This window comes from Balaenoptera physalus (genome assembly GCF_965194825.1).
Source record: "Balaenoptera physalus genome assembly, chromosome: 5".
NCBI classification, from domain to species: domain Eukaryota; kingdom Metazoa; phylum Chordata; class Mammalia; order Artiodactyla; family Balaenopteridae; genus Balaenoptera; species Balaenoptera physalus.
Window position 1 is genome coordinate 33,556,374 of NC_138884.1, and position 27,224 is coordinate 33,583,597.

Sequence of the window (27,224 nt, forward strand, 5' to 3'; positions counted from 1 at the left end):
AATTTTTTTTTTTAAACTTTGGGTTTGTTTGTTTGTTTGTTTATTTATTTATTTATTTATTTATTTATGGCTGTGTTGGGTCTTTATTTCTGTGCGAGGGCTTTCTCTAGTTGCGGCAAGTGGGGGCCACTCTTCATCACGATGTGCGGGCCTCTCACTATCGCGGCCTCTCCTGTTGCGGAGCACAGGCTCCAGACACGCAGGCTCAGTAGTTGTGGCTCACGGGCCTAGCTGCTCTGCGGCATGTGGGATCCTCCCAGACCAGGGCTCGAACCCGTGTCCCCTGCATTGGCAGGCAGACTCTCAACCACTGCGCCACCAGGGAAGCCCACAAATTTTTTTCAAAATACAGATATTCTCAAAATTTTGCAAAAGTGTAGAACATGTTCACTGCCACGTGTATCTCTCAGTGAAAAAATAGAAACAGGTAGCCTTCAATGGCAGGGAAGAAGGTTAAATAAATTATGTGATGACCATAAGAAGAAACATATGGTAGCCCATTAAAAGGACGAGGTAGATTTGTTATTACTGATACTGGTTGTGGTGGACACTCTAAGGTGACTCGATCATCCAGGCCCTTGAGCACGGGTGGGACCTGCTTGATTCTAACCAGTGGGACCCAAGGTGATGGGATTCTTTCCCAAGATTGTTTGGTTATGTAAGACTCCATTGGAGCAGACTGGGGAGAGATTCCCCCGCTGTCCTGAAAGAAGCAAATAGCCATGCTGTGAACTGCTTTCGGAGAGGGCCACATGGCAGGAAACTGCAGGTGACCTCCAGCCCGTTGTCAGCAAGAAGTCAGGACTTCAGTCCTCCATCTGCAAGGAAATGAATTCTGCCAGTGACCCAAATGAGCTTGGAAGCAGATTCATCCCTAGTGGAGCCTCTCTAGTGCAGGTTCACGGACACCTTGGTAACAGCCTTGTGAGCTGAGGACCTGAGCAGAGGCCCCAGTTAAAATGTGTCTGGACTCGTGACACCTGGAAACTTTGAGATAATTGATAGCTTTGTTATATATAACAAGAATTAGAAAACACAGTAATAGTAAATATATTGTTTTCAGCCTGTGAGTTTGTGGTCATTTGTTACACAGCAATAGTAAATGAATACCCTGAAATTGAATGATCTCCAAGACTCTGGCATCCTGTCTCACTGTGAATTAAATTAAAAAATCACTTGCTATTTACTGATCCAGTTTCCCTTTCATACCCTCATGCACTGCACTCCAGTCATCCTGGCCTCTTTGGTATTCCCGGAACATGCAAGGTACATTTCTACCCTAGGGCCTTCGCATTTGTTCATTTATTTCCAGTGTCTAGAATGTTGCATGTCCCATAGCAGGCATTCAGTTAATATTTGAATGGATAATTCAAAATTGGCGGTCTGGTGGTTAAGACTCCACACTTCCAATGCAGGGGGACGTGAGTTCGATCCCTGGTCAGGGAACTAAGGTCCCACATGCCACATGGCATGGCCAAAATATTAAAAAATAATGGAAGTGATGTGCCATATCTCTATGGTGATCCTTTGTGTGTTAAAATACATAAATAGAAATTATACATGTATGCAGGCATATGCATAGGTAACTTTTATAGTTTTCTTAGCAAAAAAATCTAAAAAAATAGAAAAACTATTGACACAACGATTACCTTGGTGGGGAGGAGGGGACTTAGTATTTTTCCAGTATTCTTTGCGTGTCAGTATCATCAACAGTGTTTGCAGGGTGGGGAGATTATGGCTCATTTGTAGTTTTCTTTTTAGACTAAAAAATAATAAGCCAACTACCACACACTTAAATTTATATTACAAAATAAACACACTAGTTCTGTATCTCAGTGTAAATATATCTGTCAGTTTGACTGATCTATTGGATAAAACTGGAAATTGCTGGAGAGATCAAGTTTCAGTTCGAAGAAACTTTAAAAATGCATCTGAATCTTTTTTGAGTTCCTTCCATTCTTCCGTGTCCTTCCTTTGGAATACATGAAGCCCCTGTTTGGCCATCTTGTCCTCAGATGACAAAGACTTGAATCAGTCCTGGGAGAAATAGTGGTATTTATGATCTATTTAACACGTTATACTTATTGTGAAGCGATTATATCTTGAAGTTACTTTGGGATGGTTATATTGCTCATATCATAGCTGGTTCTGCACATGATACCAGATGAAAAATGAAATAAGTGTGTCTCTTTGTGGCCTGTCAAAGAGGGCCACAAATTCTTTCTCACTTCTCCCATCGAGATTGGAGAATCAGTGTCTCCTTCTCTTAAATCTTGATGGACCCTGAGATTGCTTTGATCTTTAGACTACGGCAGAAGTGACTCAGAGCTGTGGCTTGAAGAGACTGACCCCTTCTTTCCTCTTGGATACTGCTTCTGGGGGAAGCCAGCCGCCATGGAGGAAGTCCAGCCGTCCTGAGAATGGCAAGCTGTGAGGAGACCCTGGCTCACCATGGGCAGAGGCTGCGTAGCAGAGACGGGGGAGACGCCCAGCCAGCCCCAGCTGCTCCAGCCTGCCCATCCCAGGCATCATCCCAGACTCCAGTGGACCAAACTGAGGAACCCCACTGACAACCAACACTGAGGTTTCAGACTTAGGGCCCATTCACGTCCCAGCCGTGTCCAGCCATTTGCCAGACCCCATGAGGCTGATCGGGCCTGCTGGGCCATGTCCAGATTCCTGGGCCGGAGAATGAGGAGAGTAATTCAACAGGTTGTTGGAAACCATTCAGCTCTGGAGAGGTCTGTTTTGTGGTGTTATGTGGTATCCCACTATTTCGGTGAAAATAAATTTTGGTTTAGTGAGTCCCTTTCCCTGTTGCCTTCCAGAGGAGTGTGCTTTTAGGTGAAAAAGGGAATATTTAAAAAAATTTTTTTAAATTAATTTTTATTGCAGTATAGTTGCTTTACAGTGTTGTGTTAGATTCTGCTGTACAGCAAAGTGAATCAGTTATATGTATACATATATCCCCTCTTTTTTAGATTTCCTTTCCATTTAGGTCACCACAGAGCACTGAGTAGAGTTCCTTGTGCTATACAGCAGGTTCTCATTAGTTATGTATTTTATACATATTAGTGTATATATGTCAGTCCCAATCTCCCAATTCATCCCATCCCCCATCCCCCTTGGTATCCATAAGTTTGTTCTCTACATCTGTGTCTCTATTTCTGCTTTGCAAGAAAGTTCATCTGTACCATTTGTTTTTAGATTCCACATATAAGCGATATTATACGATATTGGTTTTTCTCTTTCTGACTTACTTCACTCTGTATGACAGTCTCTAGTTCTATCCATGACTCTGCAGATGGTACTATTTCGTTCCTCCTTATGGCTGAGTAATATTCCATTGTATACATGTACCACATCTTCTTTATCCATTCGTCTGTCAATGGGCATTTAGGTTGCTTCCATGACCAGGCTATTGTAAATAGTGCTGCAATGGACAGTGGGATGCATGTGTCCTTTTTTTCTTTTTAACATCTTTATTGGAGTATAACTGCTTTACAATGGTGTGTTAGTTTCTGCTTTATAACAAAGTGAATCAGCTATATGTATACATATATCCCCCTGTCCCCTCCCTCTAGCGTCTCCCTCCCACCCTCCCTATCCCACCCCTCTAGGTGGACACAAAGCACCGAGCTGATCTTCCTGTGCTCTGCGGCTGCTTCCCACTAGCTATCTATTTTACATCTGGTAGTATATATATATATCCATGCCACTCTCTGACTTCGTCCCAGCTTACCCGTCCCCCTCCCCGTGTCCTGAAGTCCATTCTCTGCGTCTGCGTCTTTATTCCTGTCCTGCCCCTACGTTCTTCAGAACCATTTTTTTTTTTTTAGATTCCATATATATGTGTTAGGATATGGTATTTGTTTTTCTCTTTGTGGCTTTCTTCACTCTGTATGACAGACTCTAGGTCCATCCACCTCACTACAAATAACTCAGTTTCATTTCTTTTTATGGCTGAGTAGTATTCCATTGTATATATGTGCCACATCTTCTTTATCCATTCATCTGTGGATGGACACTTAGGTTGCTTCCATGTCCTGGCTGTTGTAAATAGAGCTGCAATGAACATTGTGGTATGTGATTCTTTTTGAATCATGGTTTTCTCAGGGTATATGCCCAGTAGTGGGATTGCTGGGTCGTACAGTAGTTCTATTTTTAGTTTTTTAAGGAACTTCCATACTGTTCTCCATAGTGGCTATATCAATTTACATTCCTACCAACAGTGCAAGAGGGTTCCCTTTTCTCCACATCCTCTCCAGCATTTATTGTTTGTAGATTTTTTGATGATGGCCATTCTGACTGGTATGAGATGATATCTCATTGTAGTTTTGATTTACATTTCTCTAATGATTAGTGATGTTGAGCATCCTTGCATGTGTTTGTTGGCAATCTGTATATGTTCTTTGGAGAAATGTCTATTTAGGTCTTCTGCCCGTTTTTGGATTGGGTTGTTTGTTTTTTTAATATTGCATGAGCTGCTTCTAAAGTTTGGAGATTAATCCTTTGTCAGTTGCTTCATTTGCAAATATTTTCTCCCATTCTGAGGGTTGTCTCTTCATCTTGTTTATGGTTTCCCTTTCTGTGCAACAGCTTTTAAGTTTCATTAGGTCCCATTTGTTTATTTTTGTTCTTATTACCATTTCTCTAGGAGGTGGGTCAAAAAGGATCTGGCTGTGATTTATGTCATAGAGTGTTCAGCCTATGTTTTCCTCTAAGAGTTTGATAGTGTCTGGCCTTACATTTAGGTCTTTAATCCATTTTGAGTTTATTTTTGGTGTATGGTGTTAGGCAGTGTTCTAATTTCATTCTTTTACATGTAGCTCTCCAGTTTTCCCAGCACCACTTATTGAAGAGGCTGTCTTTTCTCCAGTGTATATTCTTGCCTTCTTTATCAAAGATAAGGTGACCATATGGGCATGGGTTTATCTCTGGGCTTTCTATCCTGTTCCATTGATCTATATTTCTGTTTTTGTGCCAGTACCACACTGTCTTGATTACTGTAGCTTTGTAATGTAGTCTGAAGTCAGGGAGCCTGATTCTTCCAGCTCCATTTTTCTTTCTCAATATTGCTTTGGCTATTGCGGTCTTTTGTGTTTCTATACAAATTGTGAACTTTTTTGTTCCAGTTCTGTGAAAATTGCTGTTGGTAGTTTGATAGGGATTGCATTGAATCTGTAGATTGCTTTGGATAGTATAGTCATTTTCACAATGTTGATTCTTCCAATCCAAGAACACGGTATATCTCTCCACCTGTTTGTGTCATCTTTAATTTCTTTCATCAGTGTCCTATAGTTTTCTGCATACAGGTCTTTTGTCTCCTTAGGTAGGTTTATTCCTAGGTATTTTATTCTTTTTGTTGCAATGGTAAATGGGAGTGTTTCCTTAATTTCTCTTTCAGATTTGTCATCAAATTGATTCCAAAGAGATTGGAAATTTTATTTTGTCCCTCCTTTCCATGTTAAAGGTTTACTAAGGGGAGTATGCATTAATTTCCAACTGTCTTCTGGCTGTACCTCTGTTATGGGTCATGTAGTTATGAGAGATATGACATCACCAAAGAGGACATAATATGAATGGGGCTTAATATGAGTGGGTAATATCGGAGGCAGGCGGGCATGGTGACCAAGACATGCATGCTAGAATCAGGAAATCTGGGTTCAAATCTTTGTAAGTCAAGTACTTGGCGTAATGTCAGCCATACTGCAAGTACCCAATAGTTGCAACTGTCATTGTTCAAGATGACAGGAATATACAAACATATTAGTAATCTTCTTATCACAAGAAACACCACTGAACTCTTCTGGAGAAAACAGCTTTTTAGAAAAGAATGACCTCATTCCCCTTAATTTCCTTTACCCATAGTATTTATTAATTCAGCTGAATCAAATGCTGTAGGTTTGAGTTGGGTACTAAAGTGAAATTTGCAGAGCCCATTCTTGTTTCCTATTCTCTGCAAAGTATTTCCGGCAGAGGCGGACCGGTCATTTCCATATGTGGCCCCTGGTAGCAGAGCGCGAAGGAAGGACTTGGGGAGGTGTTTATATGTATGACTGCGTCCCGTGGGCATAAACATCCAGTTGTTGAGTGTAAGGAATCTGTGACTCTGAGCAGTAGTGCCAGACTTTGTTTGTGCTAGCACTCTTCAGAGACCTGAATAAGCGCTTCCTTACCTGACACACCTACGTGTGGAGTTTTGCTTTTTGTCATTGAATTGTCTGGTTTGAGTTTTTCTTATGTTGTAAATACGTAAGTGCAGTGAAGAAATTTTCTACCCTGAAAAAAATAAGTTTTGAGTAGACTTGATCTATTCCTTAAGATAAGTTCATCTTTTGCCCTAGAACAAAGGTGACATGATGTAGGGAAGTTAGGAGAGTCACACGATTTTGGAAAGAGACCTGGGCGGTATGGGAATTTGCATCCATGCCGTGGTTCTAGAATTGGAAAATCAGTGTTATATTTAAAGAAGACACACATTGGCTACATAGAACAAGATCAGCTAACTTTTAACTTCTAGAATCAGATTGCCAAGAAAGAAGACAAAATTTTAAAGTAAATAATTTACTGTTTCCTTCTCTTCTGAATTTAAAGAGTATCTTTTAAAATCATTTCTGATGTTTCAGAGAGAACCATGAGAGCATACCTTTGTATCAGTAGCTTTAAAAAAAAAGAATTGAGAACTGAGGTTGTTGCATTGGCAGACAAGGTTAAATGCATATAAAAGGTAATGCATTCTTGAAACATCTAGAAGAACATAGCACAATGATGGTGAGTCTATTATCTCCAGATTTACTCTTTCTAAACAGATACGGAACATTATAATTGGTGATTTTTCCCCTAAGAATTAAATTTTGTTTGTTTTTTAAACTGGCAGCAGGGGCTTTGGAATCAGAGTTGAGAGTTAAGATACCAACTGTGCCATCTTCAAACTGTGGAGACTTGGGCTGATTGTTTAATCTTTGAGCTTTTATCGTTTTAAACTGTGAGGAGCAATACGTACCTCAAAGGTTCTTGAGGATATTGAAGTGCTTCAGAGAAAGCCTACCACCTAGTAGGTGTTTATTAAGTAATGAATGATAGAGAAAGTAATTTAAATCTCAAATTTCAGTGCTGAAATGTGGAAGTAGAAACACAAAACAACTGTGTGATTCTAGGTGACTTTGGAATTTTGACAAGAGGCTCTGTTTATTGCTTCCCTTTAGTCCATTTCTTGATGAGCTTTTCCGCAAACACTTTTGATTAACTAAACACTGAATTTGAGGGATTCAAGACCTCAAGAAATTAATGACCTCTCAAAACAGTGGTTTAGTAGAGTAAGAAGGGTCTGCATCCATTTTTATTATCACTATTTACTGGATGTGATCATATTTACAAATACAATAGCTACCATTTACTTCTGGTTACTATGTACCAAGTGCTGTACCAAATACTTTATGAATGTCTCATTTAATCCCAGTAATAACTTGAGACATAAGTATTATGGCTCTCACTATATAAATGAGAAGATGAGATACACTCTTTTAATAATATGTCTAAGCCTTCATAGCTGGGAAGACTTAAACGCCAGGATAGTACCTTTTCAAGTTAGCCTCTGTGCTTTCGAACCACCTAATTTGATGATAGGTTAGCTCTTTGAAATGCTAATACACATAGAATTTTTTGAGGGAATGGTTGGTCTTTAGAAACTTTGAAACATTTCATGCCTGATTAGGACTTGGGAAGATCCAAGGAATTGATTGCATATGTCCAGTGCCACTTTCTCTGAAATAATTTTTCTGGTGTTTCAATTTAGATTTTGGTCCATCCAAGACAAGTACAGAATGCTGTGGAATGACTGTCTAAATGGGGATTTCTCAGCCTTGACTATACAAAAGAATCACCTGGGGAGCTTTAAAATACAAACCACAGAAAAACAAAACAAACCCCCCCCTCCACAAAGCCCAGTCCCCATTCCTAGATATTCTCCTCCCTCCAGTTTTATTGAGATATAATTGACATATAACATTGTATCAGTTGAAGGTGTACAACATAACGATTTGATATGGGTATATATTGTGAAAAATTACCCCAATCAATTTAGTTACCATCCATCATCACCTCACATAGTTACAAATTTTTTTTTCTTGTGATGAGAAGTTTTAAGATGTATTCTCTTAGCAACTTGCAAGTATATAATACAGTGCTGGTAACTGTGTTCACCATGCTGGATGTTACATCCCCAGAACCTATTTATCATATAACTGGAAGAAGTTTGTACCTTTTGGCCACCTTCATCCATCCCCAGAGCTGCCTCTGGTAACCACCAGTCTGCAGTCTGTTCTTTGTTTCTATGAGTTTGTTTGTTTGTTTGTTTTCTTTTTTAAGATTCCACATATAAGTGAGATCATCAAGTGTTGTCCTTCTCTGTCTGACTTATTTCACTGAGGTTCAAGGTTCATGCATGCTGTTGCATGTAGCAGGACTTTCTTCTTTTTGATGGCTCAATAATAGTCTCCTAGATACTCTGATATAAACTGAACGATGTCATAAGTCTTCTGGAGACTTCTGGAGGCCCAGCTCTGGGATGTCTCAGATCAGCCCCCCAGGAACATTGGAGTCACACTCTTGGGTCCCGGTTTGCTTGATATTCTGGCTCTGCAGACCGGGGCTGCTCTCACACCTTACTGCCCTCACCCTCACCCTGTTGGTGGTGGAGGAGAGTGGGGCAGGGAGGGGAAACCATTGTCAGCATTTGCCTCATTTCACTCAGTGCGATCTTCCAGGAAGGGCTGCTCGGAAGGTTATCAGCTATCCAGTGCCGGTTCTTGGGCTATAACCTTTCCACTGTTTATTTATGCTTTGGGTGTATTGGCTCTGTGTTGTTTGGTTTCCTATTCGAGTAACATTCCAGAGCCATGTGCCATGTTTGTAAAGATCGAACATAAGTCAATGAGCTATATTCCCAGTGTTGGTCACACACAGGTGCTAGTTTCTTTTGATGGGATCAAGTTTTCCCACCTTTTCTTCTCTCCTTCACCATTGTCATCCTCTTCACACCCTAACTTCTCTCCTGTTCCCTCTACTTCACAACCTTCCTTAATTTGAACAATGAGAGATGGCAATAAATCCAGATGTGGATGATAGTCTAGACAGCAGAGGATTTTTCTTTTTAACATCTTTATTGGAGTGTAACTGCTTTACAATGGTGTGTTAGTTTCTGCTGTATAACAAAGTGAATCAGCTATACATATACATATATCCCCCTATCTCCTCCCTCTTGCGTCTCCCTCCCACCCTCCCTATCCCACCCCTCTAGGTGGTCACAAAGCACCGAGCTGATCTCCCTGTGCTATGCGGCTGCTTCCCACTAGCTAGCTATTTTACATTTGGTAGTATATATATGTCCGTGCCACTCTCTCACTTCATCCCAGCTTACCCTTCCCCCTCCCTGTGTCCTCAGGTCCATTCTCTAGTAGGGACAGCAGAGGATTTTGGGCAGATGAGTAGTTTGCTGTTTGCCAGACTGCCCTATTGGAGCACAAAGTCTGTGGAAATATGGTATTAGCAGGTTACCAGTTGGAGCACAAAATTAACTTTTCACTAGCGAATATTTGTCCACAGTAATTTAAACCATTTTTTATTCCGTTTACACATGAGGGGGCAGTATGGTACTATAAAGCTAATGCTCTGTTGAAATTGTTTATTTCTGTTGGTATATAATAGTTTTTAGGTGAGAACTTTTAGACTGTGAATATAATTCTGACACGTTTGTTAGCTATTAAATGTGATACATATATGCGATACGCTCACTTGTACACACAGGTCATGTGCCTGTTTTTATTCATATACATAAATAATAATCTCCTTGTAACAGTGGGGCTTTCACACAGTGCCTTTTATTGTGAGTTTTATGTTTACGGTTTGTTTAATGCTAGCTGGCTTTCTTCGAGCATCTACCTTTAGAACACCAGCCCTCTGGAGATACAGTGTCGGGGTGATGTCTAAATATTTTATGTTATGACTTCATTGAGGGCTGAAGGGACTCCAGTGTTGTTGGGGACAGGAAGCTTCCGAACTCAGGTCTTGGCAGCTATGAAAATTTTATTATAAATCACCTCTGTGGATATGCTTCCCTTTATGGCACAGTTTGCTTTTCTCAAGAGAAAAAAAATATGGCTAAGCAAAGAAGCAGCACATTTTAATTAATGTTGTTATTGCTGATAGATGAATGACACTGTAGATAATCAAGGTGCTGATACTCTAGGTTGCATAAATGGAAGGGAAATATTTAAGAGAAGTTGGAAGGTATTAAACAAATTGGTAAAATCTACAAAGCGTTTTCTGAAAAATGCTCGTGGGAATCCGAAAGGTAATTTCGTAAAGCACAGGCTATTTTTAAATGTGTAAAAAATATCTGCGATCATATGTTTCTGTTTATGTAGTCTGAAAAAAAAAATTGAGACTAGCATTTTGGCATAAATATAACTCTGTGTGAAATTGAATGGGATATTTGTTTTTAATGTTTTATCCCGATTACTTCCTTTGTGGATGAAGAGCTGTGGTATTGTCTACATCTGGTGAAGATGGTTATACTTGTTTAGTTTGGGCATGAATGTATTTTGAAATATAATAATTTGATGCTGCTTTTACTTAATTTTAATGAGAAATTTTATTTTGAAATCTCTGTTAAAAAATAAAGACTGATGACTTAATAACCTAAAATTTGAAGGCATGGATTTTTGGCCCCAGCAGTCCCTTTTGGATGAACTCCAGATGTTGTTCGGTACTGGTATACTGTTGCAAAACCCAGGTTTCTGTTCATGGAAAACAATTAATGTCCTTCATGTTTTGATGGCAGATTTTTAGGACCCTGCCTGATGCCACACTGCCTGACCCAGTCACCCTGTCAGCATCACCCCCAAATGCTCCACCAAGGCAATCGAAGAGACAGGGCCAGAGGACTAAGAGACCCGTGGCTGTATATAATCTTTGTCTTGAACTGGAAGATGGTAAGATGTTAATTACATGTTTCTTCTTGACAGTCTGTTGAGAATATGGCAAAGTCTATGTCCCCAGGGCGGGCCATGGTTTTCCATCCTTTGGATTTTAACTTCTTTTCCCCTTAAGATTATGATTTTTGAGATTAACAGGGAGGGTAAAGCTTTCCTTGTCAGGGAGAGAATGCACGTTTCAGTTTTGTGTTTGTCTTTGTTATTCACGGTTCTTTTTTTTTTACTTTGAAAAGACAGCTAAAATTTCTTTTTGGGGAGACTTGTGTGACCTCCTGTGAGGTTACATAACCCCGAGACAAATGGAAGAGGAACTAAAATGAAAGTAGATCTTTCATGAGAGGAGCACATTGGAGTCTGATGTTAAATGCATTGAGATCAAAGGCACGGGTCCCTGTGGCGCTGGGGTCTGTGCTTCTGCACCGCCCGGTTTTCTGACTTTCTTGTAAGGCAGGTGTCTCATCCTGCGGCGGGGTGGCAAATGGACCACGGTCGGGGGCTCGGCTGAGTGGCCCGAGCTGCAGTGGGACTCTGACCAGTGCAAGTCCTTACTTTCCATCCAAGCCACCCCGTTCCAGCTCTCTGTTGTCACGTGGCCACCTTGACTCAGTATTGCCAGATTGCCTCGTTTTTACCGGAGCCTAGAAATTGGAATTTTAAACACTGATCCCTACAAAACAAGGCTGTGAGCCATGGCGAGACCCCAGTTGCTCATTTGTAATCACGTAGTTATTGGCGTGGAGAATAAGATCGAAACTACCAAGGTTTTATTGGTTTGGAGGTGTGAGGTGGTTGTCAAAGGGAAGGAGGAAATGAAGATAGAAACATACAATACCTCCATCATAAGCAGCTGTATAATGAAATGTCACATAGCTAATATCCAAAGACCCATGCAAGCAGGTGACACCTGTCTTTAACTAACTCTCAGGGGGTCTGTACAGGAGGACTCAGAATGCCTCCTGTAGTGTGTGCGTGTGTGTGTGTGTGTGTGTGTGTGTGTGTGTGTATAAATAAACACTTATATAATATATTACATATACACACACACACACACACGTTAGTTTTACAATCAGGTCCTCATTTTCCAGAGAAAGGGCATGATTTATTAAAGTCAACCTGTACTTTCAGAGCTTCCTTTTAGCCCTTAGTTTCAGCTTCTGAGCCCAGCCAACTTCTTATTCTCTCTCTCCTTTCTCGTGTTCACTCTCTCAACAGAGTTGCTAATAAGGAGTAAAGCTGACTGGTTTGAATTGCGCCTTGTCTTATATCTCACTTGTCCTCTGGTGGAAGTGTTAAAAAATTAGTGAACGAGGCAAATGTTGGAAAGTAGGATGGGAGCAAAATCAAGGCGACGTAAAACAATACGTACTTGGGCTCATCGGCCCTTGAGCAAAACTGAATTGACTCTATTTCATAAAGGCAATGACCAAAGAGGGAATCACATCTACTTTGGGGAGTACTTTTAGGAATTGAATCAGAATATCCAGTCATGTGTACATAGTTTACTAATCTTTTGATCATTGGATTGCTGAATGATTATTATTAATGGGTAAGAAGCTGCTGAAGTGGTATTTAGCACATCTTTTATGGAAATACTCAAAATGGTGTGCAATCATAGCTCTCCTAATTTTTAGGCCATATAAAAATTCTTTAAAACTCTTTAATTATAAGGGAAAAAAGAAGATGGACAAACATTTAATTCCTATAGTCTGTTTTTATGTTCACCGTCTATATGATGTTTTATTCTACATTTTGTCTTTTTATAACTTTACATTGATCCTTCTGGATTGCAGCCTTTGATTTTTTTGGAAGTTGTTAGAATCAGAAAAGCCCATGATTTTGGTCATGGGGTGATTTTGTTTTATCTTACAGGTCATAAGATAAAGCAATTAAAACCTGTTATTTATCCTCTCTGCTCCCCCCAGCCCCCGCCCCCCCACCAATTATTTGTAGCTAAGCTTTAGTGAAACTCAAGTTGTGTGAAAAAGAATTATTTCAGGGAGAACAAAGTGGGATCCATATTTTGCATATTCTAAAAAAAGAAATAAATGAAGAGGTGGTGAAAATGCTTTTGAAAGGAAGCATACAGGGAAAGGATATTAAAAGGCTATGTTATTGATTATTACTTAGCACATTGAAAACTCTACCCTTTCCAAAAAAAAAAAGCTCTTCTTATCACCAGGACTTAAATGTTTTTCAGTAGCCCGAGTCATCTAATTGTCAACTCTATTTGAAATTTTCAAAAGTTTAATCTTTTTATGTATTTTTTCTTATTGATGGTAGTTGAGTCACTTCCCATGTTTATCTAGTTTTGGTTAAGGTATGCATTATTAGCCAACTTTGGTTGATGATTTTTCCAAATTTTTTAGTTTATTATGAGTCCGATAGAAGGTTTAAATGCAAATATGTTTCCACCTTTCCCCTCCCCCCATTTATTCCCTGTAGTACAAGTTAAATTTGACTTAATAAAATCCAGGACAAATTATTTTTGTTTAAAGTTAGGTAGATTATTTTCCAAGATTCAAGGAACTAGTTTGGATGACTGGAGATTTTCTTCAGCTGTATGATTTGGTCACAGATTTGGTATTTGAGTGAAGTGGTTTTGTGGTATGTTATTTCTTCTTCTGCATTGAGTAGGGTACGAAACCATACGATGGACCCAACAGGCAACCCTGGAAAACACTCAGAATTGGTTTCAGTTCAGCATTAGGCAGATCAGAAAGTCGTTATTAGCAGTCAGCAAGCCTGTTAGCATGAGCTGAAGTAGGATAGACCTAGAAGTGGAGAATCCTAGCTTAGCTGGTGTGAAATAGGAGAGACACCCTCTGCTGGTTAGACATCATTTTTATTGTGTTTTTTTCAACCCCGCCCCCCAAGTTTAATTAAAGACACTTAGTATCTTTACTTTAACAAAGGCTTTAATTGGCATTGGCACATTTAGCCATACTGCATACACAGTGCTCATTTATTTTCCTTTTTAACATGTGATTTAATGGTATTAAACTTGTCATTTTCAGAAGACTTTAAAATTCTAGTTACTTGCTTAAAAATCTCTGTTGATGATTAAGATGAACTGAAATGGATATATTATCTAGCTAGATTTCTTTAAATAGAGCAGCTGTTAAATTTTTTCTGAAATTCTTTTTATTATTTTGTAGAAGCCATATCGTTCATTTTCATACAGCATTTAATAGTCTCACAAACCTCAAAGCTGAGTAGATTTGGCAACATCAATTGTTGGGAAATAGCAAAATATGAGGTAGGCTGCTAAGTGCTAAAAAGAAGATGCAAAAATCAAAGACTTCCTTTTATTTCGTTCTCAGGTTATCTTTCTGTGTTTTTATTTCCTTAGAAGTGGTAGTAAAGTAACTCTAAAAAAGTTTAGTGTATGTTGTGTTTTTGTTTATACCTGCCCACTCCAAATTTATGTCCTTCCTACCTCTTTTTTTAATTATATAAATTTCAGGTGTACAGCATTATAATTTGACATCTGTATACACTACACAGTGATCGCCGCCACAGGTCTAGTTATCAGCCATCACCATACACCTGACCCCTTTTACCCCTTTCATCCACTCCCCAACCCTCTTCCTCTCTGGTAACCACTAATCTGTTCTCTGTATCTATGTGTTTGTTTTATTTTGTTCATTTGTTTTGTTTTTTAAGATTTCAGATGTGAGTGAAATCATATGGTATTTGTCTTTCTCTCTCTGACTTACTTCACATAGCAAAATACCTCCAACGTCCATCTATGCTGTCACAAATATCAAGATTTCATTCTTCGTCATGGCTGAGTTGCATGCATACATATGCAATATGTATGGTACACATATATATATATTCATCTATTGATGGACACTTATGTTGTTTCCATGTCTTGACTATTGTAAATAATGCTGCAATGAAAATTGGGGTGCATGTGTCTTTTCAAATTAATGTTTTTGTGTTCTTTGGATAAATACCCAGAAGAGGAATAGCTGGGTTATATGGTAATTCTCTTCTTAACTCTTTGAGGAACCTCCATACTGTTTTCTGTTTTCCCTAGTGGCTGTACCAAGTTACATTTCCAGAAACGGTGTACTAGGGTTCCCTTTTCTCCACATCCTCTCCAGCATTTGTTATTTATTGTCTTTGTTAATAGCCATTCTAACAGGTATGAGGTGATATCTCATTGTGGTTTTGATTTGCATTTTCCTAACAATGGATGATATTGAACACCTTTTCATGAGTCTTTTGGCCATCTCTATGTGTTCTTTTGGAAAACGTCTGTTCACATCCTCTGACCATTTTTCAGTTGGGTTGTTTTATTTATTTATTTGTGCTTTTGTTGTTAAGTTGTATGAGTTCTTTATATATTTTCATATTTTTAGATATTAATGCCTTATTGGATATGTGATTTGCTAATATCATCTCCCATTTAGTAGGTTGCCTTTTCATTTGGTTGATGGTTTCCTTCACTGTGCAGAAGCTTTTTAGTTTGATGTAGTCTCATTTGTTTATTTTTCCTTTTGTTTCCCTTGCCTTTGAAGTCAGATCCACAAAAACATAGCCAAGACCGATGTCAGTGATGTTACCACCTCTGTTTTCTTCTAGGAATTTTATGGTTTCAGCTCTTACATTCAAGTGTTTAATCCATTTTGAGTTGATTTTTGTGTGTGGTGTAAGATAGTGGTCTAGTTTCATTCTTTTGCATGTTGCTGTCCAGTTTTCCCAATGCCGTTTATTGAAGAGACTGTCATTCTCCATTGTATGTTATTTGCTCCTTTGTCATAATTTAATTATCCATGTATGTGAAGGTTTATTTCTGGACTCTCATTCTGTTCTATTGATCTGTGTGTCTTGTTTTTGCTCCAGTACCACACTGTTTAGATTACTATAGCTTTGTAGTATAGTTGGAAGACAAGGAGTGTAATACCTCCAGTTTTGTTGTTCTTTCTCAAGATTGTTTTGGCCATTTGGGGTCTTTTGTGGTTCCATACAATTTTTGGAATTATTTGTTCTGCTTCTGTGAAATATGCCATTGGCATTTTGATAGAGATTTCATTGAATCTGTAGACAGCATGGATATTTTAGCAATATAAATTCTTCTAATCCATGAGCATGGAATATCTTTCCATATATTTGTGTTTTCTTCAGTTTCTTTCCAGTGCCTTATAATTTTCAGTTTACAGGTCTTTCACCTCCTTGGTTAAATTGATTTCCAGGTATTTCATTCTTTTTGTTGCAATTGTAAATGGGATTGTTTTCTTAGTTTCTGTTTCTGGTAGTTTGCTATTAGTGTATATAAATGCCACAGATTTCTCTATATTGATTTTGTATCCTGCAACTTTAATGAATTCATTTATTCTAACTGTTTTTTTGGTAGAGGCTTTAGGGTTTTCTCTATATGGTATCATGTCATCTGTGGGTAGTGACAGTTTTACTTATTCCTTTTTGGTTTGGATGTCTTTTATTTCTTTTTCTTACCTAATTGTTGTGGCTAGGACTTTCAGTACTATGTTGAATAAAAGTAAGGCAAGAGTGGGCATCCTTGTCTTTTTCCTGATCTTACAGGACAAGCTTTTAGCTTTTCACTGTTAGGATATGATGTTAGCTGTGGGTTTGTCATATATGGCCTCAATTATGTAAAGGTACATGCCCTCTATACCAACTTTGTTGAGAGTTTTGAATTTTGTGAAATGCTTTTTTGGCATCTGTTGAGATGATCATATGGTTTTTATCCTTAATTTTGTTGATGTGATGTATCATGTTGATTGATTTATGGATGTTGAACCAATCTTACATCCCTGGAATAAATCCCACTTGATCATGATGTAAGATCCTCTTAATGTATTTAATGTATCATTGGATTTCGTTTGCTAATATTTTGTTGAGGATTTTTTTCATCTGTGTTCATCAAGGATATTGGCTTGTAATTTTCTATTTTTGTGGTGTTCTTGTTTGGTTTTGGAATCAGGGTAATGCTGGCTTCATAAAATGTGTTTGGAAGATTTCTCTCTTCTTCAATTTTTTTGGAAGAGTTTGAGAAGGATAGGTATTAAATCTTTGAGTGTTTTGTGGAATTCACCAGTGAAGCCATCTGCCTGGGCTTTTGTTTGTTGGGAGATTTTTGGATTACTGTTTCAACCTCCTTACTAGTAATCGGTCTATTCAGATTTTCTATTTCTTCATGATTCAGTTTTGAAGATTGTGTGTTTCTAGAAATTGATGCACTTCTTCTAGGTTGTCCAATTTGTTAGCTTGTAATTGTCTGTAGTTTCTTATGATTCTTTGTATTTCTCTGGTTGTTACTTCCCGTCTTTGATCTCTGATTTTATTTAGTTGAGCCCTCTCTTTTTTTCCCTTGGTGAGTCTAGCTAAAGGCTTGTCAATTTTGTGTTTTCAGAGAACCAGATCATGGTTTCATTGATCTTTTCTATTGTTTTTTTAATCTCTTTCATTTATTTCCACTCTTGATTATTTCCTTCCTTCTACTAATTTTGGACGACGTTGTTCTTCTATTTTCAGTTCCTTTGGGTGTGAAGTTATGTTGTTTATTTGGAGTTTTTCTTGTTTCTTGAAGTAGGCCTGTATTGCTATGAACTTTCTTTGCTACATCTTGTTGATTTTGGCATGTCGTATTTCTGTTTTTATTTATCTCTTGGTATTTTTTAATTTCTCCTTTGATTTCTTCAATGAGCCATTGGTTGCTCAGTAGCATGTTGGCTTATCTCCATGTTTTTGTTGTTTTTCCTTTTGTTTCTTGTGATCGATTTCCAGTTTCACACCATTGTGGTTGGAGAAAATGCTTGATATGATTTCACTCTTCTTGAGACTTGTTTAGAGACCTAACATGTAATCTGTCTTGGAGAATGTTCCATATGCACTTGAAAAGAGTGTGTATTCTGCTTTTGGATGGAATATTCTGTATTTGTATATATCTATTAAGTCCATTTGGTCTGATGTGTTGTTTAAATTCAGTGTTTCCATATTGATTTTCTGTCTGGATGATCTATCCATTGATATAAGTGAGGTGTTAAAGTCCCCCACTATTATTGTATTGCCTTTAATATCTCTTTATGTCCATTAATATTTGCTTTCCTATATCTTGGTGCTCCTCTGCTGGGTGCATATACATTTATAAATCTTATATCTTCTTGCTGTATCGACCCCTTTATCATTATGTAATGCCCTTCTTTGTCTTTTATTACAGTCTTTGTTTTAAAATCCATTTTGTCTGATATGAGTGTAGTTTCTCCAGCTTTCTTTCATTTCCATTTGCATGGAATGTCTTTTTAAGTCCCTTCACTTTGAGACCCTGTGTACTCTTTCTTCTGAAGTGAGTCTCTCTCCATTCAGCCGTTCTGCCTTTGATGGGCAAAGTTAGTCTATTTACATTTAAAGTAATTATTAACAGATATGTACTTATTGCCATTATGTTAATTGTTTCCTGGCTGTTTTTGTAGTTCTTCTCTGTTCCTTTCTTGTCTTTCTTGCTTCCTTTGTGTCTTGGTGGGTTTTTGCGTGTGCGCGCGCACATGTGTGTGTGTGTTATGCTTATATCCCTTTGTCATTTTCTTTTGTGTGTTTACTGTAGGTTTTTTTCCTTGTGGTTTCAATGAGGTTTACATATAACATCTTATGTAAATAGTAGCCCATTTTAAGTTGGTAACCTCTTAAAGCTTTGGAATGTGTCCAAATTTATCTTTTTACTCCCCCCATCACATTTTATACCTTTGATGACACATTTTACATCTCATTTTGTGCATCTTTTAACTAATTATTTTAATTTTAGTTAAGTTTACTACTTTTGTCTTTTAACCTTCATGTTTGCATTTTAAGTGGTTTCACTACCTGTATTACATATTTACCTTTTCCAGTGATGTTTTTACTTTTATGTGTTTTCTCATTATTAGTGCCATTTCTTTTCAGCTTAAAGAAGTCACTTTAGCATTTCTTGTAGGGCTGGTTTAGTGGTGATAAACTCCTTTAGCTTTAGCTTATCTGGGAAACTCTTAATCTCTCCTTCAATTCTGAATGATAACTTTGTGGGTACAGAATTCTTGGTTGGAAGTTTTTTCTTTCAGCACTTTGAATATGTTGTGTCACTCCCTTCTGGACTGTAAAGTTTCTGCTGAAAAATTTGCTGAAAGCCTTATGGGGTTTTTCTTGTATGTAACAAGTTGTTTTTCTATTGCTGCTTTTAGGATTGTCTCTTTATCCTTAACTTTTACCATTTTAATTATAATATGTCTTGGTGTGTGTCTTTTTGGTTTCATCTTGCTTGGAACTCTTTGGGCTTCCTGGACCTGGATGTCTCTTTCCTTCCACAGATTAGGGAAGTTTACAGCCACTATTTCTTCAAATAAGTTTTCTGACCCTTCTTCTCCTTCTGGGATCCCTGTAATATAAATATTATTCTTGTTGTCTCAAAGGTCCCTTCAGGTATCTTCACTTAATTTTTGTTTTCTTTTTGCTGCTCTGTTTGGGTGAGTCCTATTGTTTTCTCTTCCAGCTTGCTGATTCATCCTCCTGCCTCATTTAGTCTGCTGGTGAGCCCCTGCAGTGTATTTTTCAGTTCAGTTATAACTTCTGTTTAGTACTTGCTTATATTTTCTGTCTCTTTGCTGAAGTTCTCATTGTGTTCATCTATTCTCCCAAGTTCAGTGAGTACCTTTATGACTATTAATTTGAACTCTGTGACAGGTAGATTGTTTATCTTTGCTTCCTTTTGTTCTTTTTCTGAGGCTTTGTCTTTTTCTTTTGTTGGAACATATTCCCTTGTCTCCTCATTTTGCCTCATTTTGTGTTTGTTTCTATGTATTAGGTAAATCAGCTATCTCTCCCAGAATTGAAGGAATGGCCTTATGTAGGAGATGCCCTGTGGGGCTCAGAAGTGCATTCCTGACTGGCCACCAGAGCCAGGCATTCAGGGAGTATCCCCTATGTGGGCTGCATGTGCCCTCTTGTGGTGGGAATGTGGCTGCTGGTGCAATGTCTGGTGGACGGGGCTGGGTCCCGGACCCTTAGTACCTTTTTATATAAAGAGAGACTGTTGTGTTTGTCCCCATATACAAGGAAAGTTCATGAGGTTGTATGAGGTATATTCTTTGCTATTTTCTCTTCAAGGCAGAAGAAACATTTTAAAGGAAGGTTTGGTGAGTGAGAAGAAGATTATCATCTGAATTTTGACTAAGCTCTCCCATTCTTCCTTTATGCTAGCTCTAATTTTAAACACAACTAGACATTCACAGGACTAGTTTTATTTGTATCTTCTTTGGTGATTAGGTATTCTTTGCCTGTCTTCTTTTGTACATGGTATAGCAGTTTGTTTATTTAGACAACAGAAAAGATATGACTTATGAAGAGTTGAAAACAAAATCATCTTGCAAGCCAATTGGCAGGATTTAATATTATTTTAGGGTAGTTCTTACTTGGGTATCGTTAGGTTGGCACTTTCCCACTTGGATCCCGGATGTGCTAACTGGAGCACGTTTTGTTGAACATGTATTATTCTAGTCCTACAGTGTGGTAGAGAACATGACGAGGACGCAGAGCTTTATAAGCAAAAAAGTGAAAATACAACTGTCGAAGGGGAGGTGGGTTAACAATAAAGCGGGACCCTTTTCCTCCTTTCTTAAAGGAAGAGCCTATCCTGATATGCATCAGTCTGTAAAATCAGGGTGGGACAAATCTGTCTTGTAGGAGTCAAGTAGGCCATGGTAAAAGGCTGGTTAAGTAATTTAAGCTTAGGTGGATGTGGGCTTGAGTCAGCACTAGGAATTGAAAATAAAATGGATATCTGGTAGAAATGTTAAAGCAAGTTGTTGGGAATGTCTCCACTGACCAGGTGTGGAGGATGAAGGCAGCTAATCAACACAGAGGTCATCAGCCACATTGTAAGCTCATAGGTAAATCTTTTCCTTGTGTTTATGTCTTAGTTTTGTCCTGAGGCTTTTTTTTTTTTTTTTTAATTTATTTATTTTTGGGTGTGTTGGGTCTTCGTTTCTGTGCGAGGGCTTTCTCTAGTTGAGGCAAGCGGGGGCCACTCTTCATCACGGTGCACGGGCCTCTCACTGTCGCGGCCTCTTGTTGCAGAGCACAGGCTCCAGACGCGCAGGCTCAGTAGTTGTGGCTCACGGACCCAGTTGCTCCGTGGCATGTGGGATCTTCCCAGACCAGGGCTCGAACCCGTGTTCCCTGCATTGGCAGGCAGATTCTCAACCACTGCGCCACCAGGGAAGCCCTGAGGCTTTTTTTAAATATATATCTTTAGACCATCTTTCCATCAAAAGGAAGAAATCATCTCATCTCGTTAGTGTCTTCAGTACATATTGTTATATGTAACTTGTTTAGAAAATAAGTTTGGTATAAATAGTGTATGTGGAAAGCCAGTGGACACAGAAATGTTAAGTAATGACTGAAACGTTATGTCTTCTTAGAGAAAGATTAGTCTCATAATTATGAACAATGTAGAGCTCAGTTTTCTCCTACTTTACCTTGCAGACTTATATCCATTCAGTCACAGGCTTATGTAAAGGATGGGCGGCCCCCACCATACTCAAAGATGTTTATTTCTGTAGAAGTCAAGGATGGAGAGCTGACAGTCACGGCAACTATGCACTCTCTAATCTCAGTTCCCAAGAGAGTATCTTTAGAGGGGTAGATTGGGAGTTTGGGATTGACATGTACACACTGCTATATTTAAAATAGATAACCAACAAGGACCTACTGTATATCACAGACAACTCTGCTCAATATTCTGTAATAACCTAAATGGTAAAAGAATTTGAAAAAGAATAGATACATGTATATGTATAACAGAATCACTTTGCTGTATACCTGAAACTAAGACAACATTGTTAATCAACTGTGCTCCAATTAAAAAAAAAAAAAAAAAAGAAATGACCTTCATGAAAACATGCGTTCATAAGTGAATTGTTACTACCCCGTCCTCCCTCAAATTCTATCAGGACACTTATGTGAGAGAAGAATCACTGCAAACCATTGTTGATGTGGATTTTCAGAGACCTTCTACAGCTATTGACATTTCCTTATAGACATATCTGATCAGCTTGCAGAGATTAATAATCAACCCAAGTAACCGGCCGCAAGCAGATCTTTGTCTTATGCTTGGTAATCTTCTCTCGATTCTTACCATTTTTTTGCATGACGCTTCATGGGTAGATTCCGGATAATAACTTTCCAAGGGCCGAGCCATCTTGCCACCTCCTCTGAGCAAAGTCATGATTCCTTGGCATGGAATTACTGTGTTGTGAAGTTAAATCTAAGACCGGGCTTGAATCCAGTGACAGGCTCTGTCGACAGATTATTTCTCACTTTTACTGTGATGAGATCAATGGGTTGGAAAAGGCAGCCAGAAATGTCAGGGCTGTGATTGAGTTGTGACCTGCCCATAGATCATGCCTGCTGCTTCCCCTGCACGGGCGTCTCCCCAGACGCCTCCTCGAAGCTCAGCCCCCCTAATGTTATTGACAAAGCACGAGGCACCTTCTTGTATGACTTCCTCTATAATCTTAACTATGCTCCTGTGTGGGATGAACATTTCCCCCTCTCTCTGGAGGGGGAAGAAAAAAAGTCTTATTTAACGCCTTAAAAAAGTTCATGGCAGGTAACTAGAATTTATAGAAGAGAGAAAAATTCTTTAAAGCTTGTCTCCCTGTGGTGTGGGTTTTTTCTTCACTTCTAATAGCTTTTATTTTAATTTCTAGTTCTGAATTCAAGCAGCTGTCACTCTCTTTATAGCCCTCTTTGAAACACTTAACAACGTAGGAGGTAGCCGGGCTGTCTAAGAAACATCTTTTCAAACCAACCAAAGTATTGTTTATCCTGAATGAAATAGAATTTTTAAGGCTGTCAGGAGTGACTGATTTGAAACGTTTCCTTTGGTAGCTAGGAAGATGAGGAGAAATCTTGAAGGGGAAGGTATTATCTCAGTGTGGCCAATTCCAAGCAATTGTTATTACTCAGAAAACTCTTATGGACCATGATAAAAATTACCAGGAGATAAGAGTGCTGTCTACAGTTAATATAACCAAACAAACCTGTGGCCAGTTTATTTGTACTTACTGAATCCTTCCCAGCTGTTGAGGAAAAAGAAATGATGTGAGATTGAGTCAACTGTGAAGGCTACTCCTGTAACTAGTTGTCTCTCCTTGCCTTTTATGAACTCTGGGTCGCAACTTTGCAGCCTGCCTCCTTGTAAATGCTCATTCTGCTTGGCATGGCATTCTTGTGTGTCTTCTAGGCAGTATTTAGAAGGAGTCCAATGTCAACCTTGGATGGAAAAAAAAAATCTTCAAGCCTATTACAGTGAATTATACGGCTGACATTTTCCGTGTACTAATATTTGTTCTCTGAACTCAGCAACATGAGTCTTTGAGCTTGAATTGTGATGATGGCTGTGGTTTTATTTTTCTCTTTGGGTCAGAATAGAAATAGTGACTCCTTAAGTCTCTGGTTAGTATCTTAGTTATTTTAAAGGTGGGCTCTTTTTCTTAAAAATTTTAATAGTTAATGCGAGAACAGGATACAAAATTTGGAGGGTAATAATAGTGCACAGTTACAGATACCACACTATATGCCAGCTACTGTTGTTAGCAATATTTGTTAAACTTAGGTAATCCTCATAACAATCCTATCGATACTATTATTATCCATATTTTATAATTGGGGAAACTGAGGCTCAGAGAAGGTCAGTAGCTCACCTGAGTCTCCCGGCTAGTGAGTGACAAAGCCCGGATTAACCAGTCCCATTCCAGAGTCTGGGCTCCTTACCACTCTGCTCAAGTGCCTCAGCAAATGGTCTTCTCTTCTCTGGAGTTTTCCATGGCCAGTCTTTTCAGAGATGTCATGTGCCTTTCAAACAATACATTGATTTATTCTTTTTTAATTTTAAGAGTGATTCTTAGTTTTTCCATTAAAAACAGTGGCTAGTTTTGTTGTAAAGGAATCAGAGTGATGGTTTTGATGAAGGAGATGAAGGAGAAGAAAGGGCCAGAGATGAGGATGGATTTAAACCTGGGACACAATACACTGTAACAAAAATGGGTCCTCTAAGAGAAAGGGGGACGCTCATTTTTATGGGCAAGGAGAAGGAAAAGGAATCATTTTATTTCAGTATTATATTTATTTTATCATGATGTACATACCCATTTACCTAACTGAACAAATATCTGGTCTTACGTTTGTTGCAGTAAAGTGAAAAGTCTCCATTCAATCCCATCAACTCAGTCCCTGCAAACCAAATCTGTAACCACTGCTATTAATAGATTGAGCCATGTCAGAGGGCCAGCTCTCAGTTCCAAAGTTATCTAATATCGGCAATTTCAAATGTTTTTTTCATTTACATGTCATTTCAACCTATAGTTTCTTAAAGCCTTTCAAAGTTAAAATTCCAAATTGGATTGCTGGCCACTGTTACTAAGAGGGTCGTATCACATGAAACTGCTCTGCTGTTTGTCTGTGTCAAAACTGATTGACTAGCAGCAGTTTGACTTGGTTCAACCTATAGTTTCTTATTTTTCCTTCTAGAATCCTTCATGTACATATAAGCAGAGATGAATATAGATTTTTATATATCCCCTGTGTGCTCAAAAGCTAGTTGTGCACCGTATTTTAAAAAACTTTATATCTGGTATTGTTTTCATATCAATACAAAGAGAGTGCCCTCTCCTTTTTCACTGCTGTATAGTATTCTGTGTGTTCTGTTGTGTGGGTGTGCTCCTAAAGGCCTTGTTCTACAGCCAAACACAAGCAGATGATACAGGTCCTCAGTAATCACACACAGGCTTCTAGCCTTCCAAGGATCACAGAACTGTGTCCACAGAAATAATACACATGGTGTGATTTTGAATGACTAAAGTAAGGTATAAACCAGAATTTCAGAATAGCCTCACTTCTAAAGGGAAAACTATGTGAATAAATGTATAAGCATAGCAATAAATCTGGAAGAATATTAATCAGTTATGACAGTGGTTTTCTCCTTAGGAAGTGAGAGAATGATGATTTTCTTCTTTAAACATATCTGTATTTCTTTTTCCTTGTTATACACGTGTACATATATACACATATATAAATACACATATACACACATGCATCATGCATACAAGTGTGTGTATTTAAGTTACAAAAGTTTCAGCCTAAAACTGATGCAAGTTGTGCTTGTTATTTGGCGTGTTGGGTGTAAGTTGAAGATTTTGAAGTAGAAAGAATGAAGCAGAGCCTGAGAAAAAAGCATATGGAGTCCCGCTAGCATGAGCTGACCTGGAGAAATTTCATTGGCACTTCATTGAGAATAGGGAGCTGTCACTGCTTAGTGTTTTCCTGTTGGATTTAATGCGTCTTTCACCTTCTACCTGGGCTGCTCTCAAAGGCACATTGTCCTAGCATTTTGGGGATCACTATCACTGGAAATACTTAGGCCACAAAAGAGTTTTATTGAATAGTAGACTTATTTGTGGTTCCATTTGGATTTAACCTAACCTGGATTTGAATTCCTGTTCTCTTCTTACTGTCTTGTATGATCTAGGCAAATTCCCCTCGAAGCCTCATGAGTTTGGGTCAGTAAACTTCCACATGGCTTTTGCCAAGAACAAATGATTTAATGGCTGTAAACCACCCAATATTTAGTAACTACTCAATTTTAGCTTAGATTTTCCTGAGGGCCTGATGTGTAAAATAGAGGGCTTCAAATATATTTTCCTATGTGGTATACTTTCCAAGAAAATGTAACTTAGTCTTTTGTTTTTGGTTATTTTTGTCCAGCTTAATAAGTTTATTGGTTGCTATCTTAAACTGGCAGTTGATAATAATTTACATTGTTCCGGTGAAAAGAATGATGTGATGGGGGAGGAGGATAGGTAAGTAGCTAGGAGTCCAACAACCCTCCTTTCTCAGCTGGACTGGCGTGTGCTTTAAATTTCCTGAACTGTCAGAATGTCAGGCTTCCTCAGAAGTTTATGCAAGACAGCTTGATTCAGTATCTGATTACTTTTTGGTTGCTAAGGATAATCGTAGATGGTGGTTATATTTTTTGTTTATATAGGCAGAAATCTCAGTCTGTAAATAATGCCTCTGGGCTGTGATTATGATATAAAAATGCTCTCTGCTCTACAGAGTAAAGCAATTTGCTTTGACTTCTATTGACATTGCAGCTGAACTGGTCTTCTTCACTTTGTAATTGAATTGCTTCAGCCTTCCATTGACCTTGTAAGTCGCAGAGGTGGTTCCTGGAGTTGTAACCTAATGCCTGTTAGCTGCTGCTGTAACGTTATAATGGGGTCTGTGTTTTATGTCATGCGATTAGAACACAGCTGATTCCCTCATCAGCATTTCCTAGCATACACTTTTGGCATGTCTTAGCCATTCGGTAGCTTTTCAGGCAGGCGTTATGCTTAATTTTTAATATCTTCAGACAGTAGAAAATAAAATCTGCTTTATAATTGTATGGCAATTTCATTACATCTTTTCATGCCTTACTGTGACAGTTTAGGTTACAGTTTAGGAGTTGACTTCTCTCTTATTCAGTTTTCTGGGGGGGGATGCATATCTATGTGTACTTTTGTTTTTTGGACTTTTGGGACTGGGGGTGGGAGGTTATTTTATTGAGAGTCACATTTCCCTTTCCTAGACATGATTTCAGATAAAGAAATTATATTACCCAAGGGAATTATTCTTAGCTAGACACTGACTGTCATTAACCTGCATGTTATTTAGCTTTATCATGGTTCCCATCATGGTTTGTCTTGTTTGATGAGGGCCAAATGAAATGAGAGGAACTGGGACATCTTGCCCCATCGCCCCCAGCATGACATTGCTTTAACTTGCAGCAGAGCCGAGAATTGGGGTCAGTGGGACTTTAGGAACCTTTCCTTCCACTTGGCAATTGTAACTGGTCTCTCAGTGCACCTTTCACTGCTGAGAAATACAATTAGCATTCTTTCCTTAATGGGCAGTTGGCAGGGTTAATTTCTTATACCCCCCTCCCCTTTGTTTCCCTAATAGAAGATTTTCTGATCAAAGAACCTAAACTGTTTTCTCTTAATAGTTGTTTACTACCTACTGCTCTGGGGACAGCAAAGAAGAATTCCCTTTGAATGGACAGGTTGGATTTGGTTTTTTTAAAGAAAGATACCCAATTACATTAGCAATTTTAGAAGTTCAATTTCAAAGTCAAACTTTGAGTTTCCTAACCTATCTTTATTATTCTAATTAAAGAAAGGAATTGCC

General features: G+C 38.5%; 1 protein-coding gene and 1 long non-coding RNA gene across 7 annotated transcripts in view; one reads left to right on the forward strand and one right to left on the reverse strand.

The window, feature by feature from the left end:
* The window catches only part of LOC309661646, a 73,766-nt gene extending 68,404 nt beyond the window's left edge, over window positions 1-5,362 (reverse strand). Inside the window, exon 1 of the long non-coding RNA XR_014264134.1 lies at window positions 18-5,362. This is a non-coding gene — a long non-coding RNA (uncharacterized lncRNA). The remainder of the gene's footprint in view (window positions 1-17) is intronic.
* ARHGAP10 (Rho GTPase activating protein 10) overlaps window positions 1-27,224 on the forward strand; it is a 319,062-nt gene that overhangs the window by 255,295 nt on the left and 36,543 nt on the right. For 4 of the 6 annotated variants that reach the window (XM_082463358.1, XM_082463357.1, XM_082463356.1 and 1 more), the window contains one exon: window positions 10,844-10,994. The exons of the other annotated variants lie outside the window; for them this stretch is intronic. In XM_082463358.1, coding sequence (XP_082319484.1) covers window positions 10,844-10,994 — 151 coding nt within the window. The remainder of the gene's footprint in view (window positions 1-10,843; window positions 10,995-27,224) is intronic. 6 annotated transcript variants of the gene reach the window in all.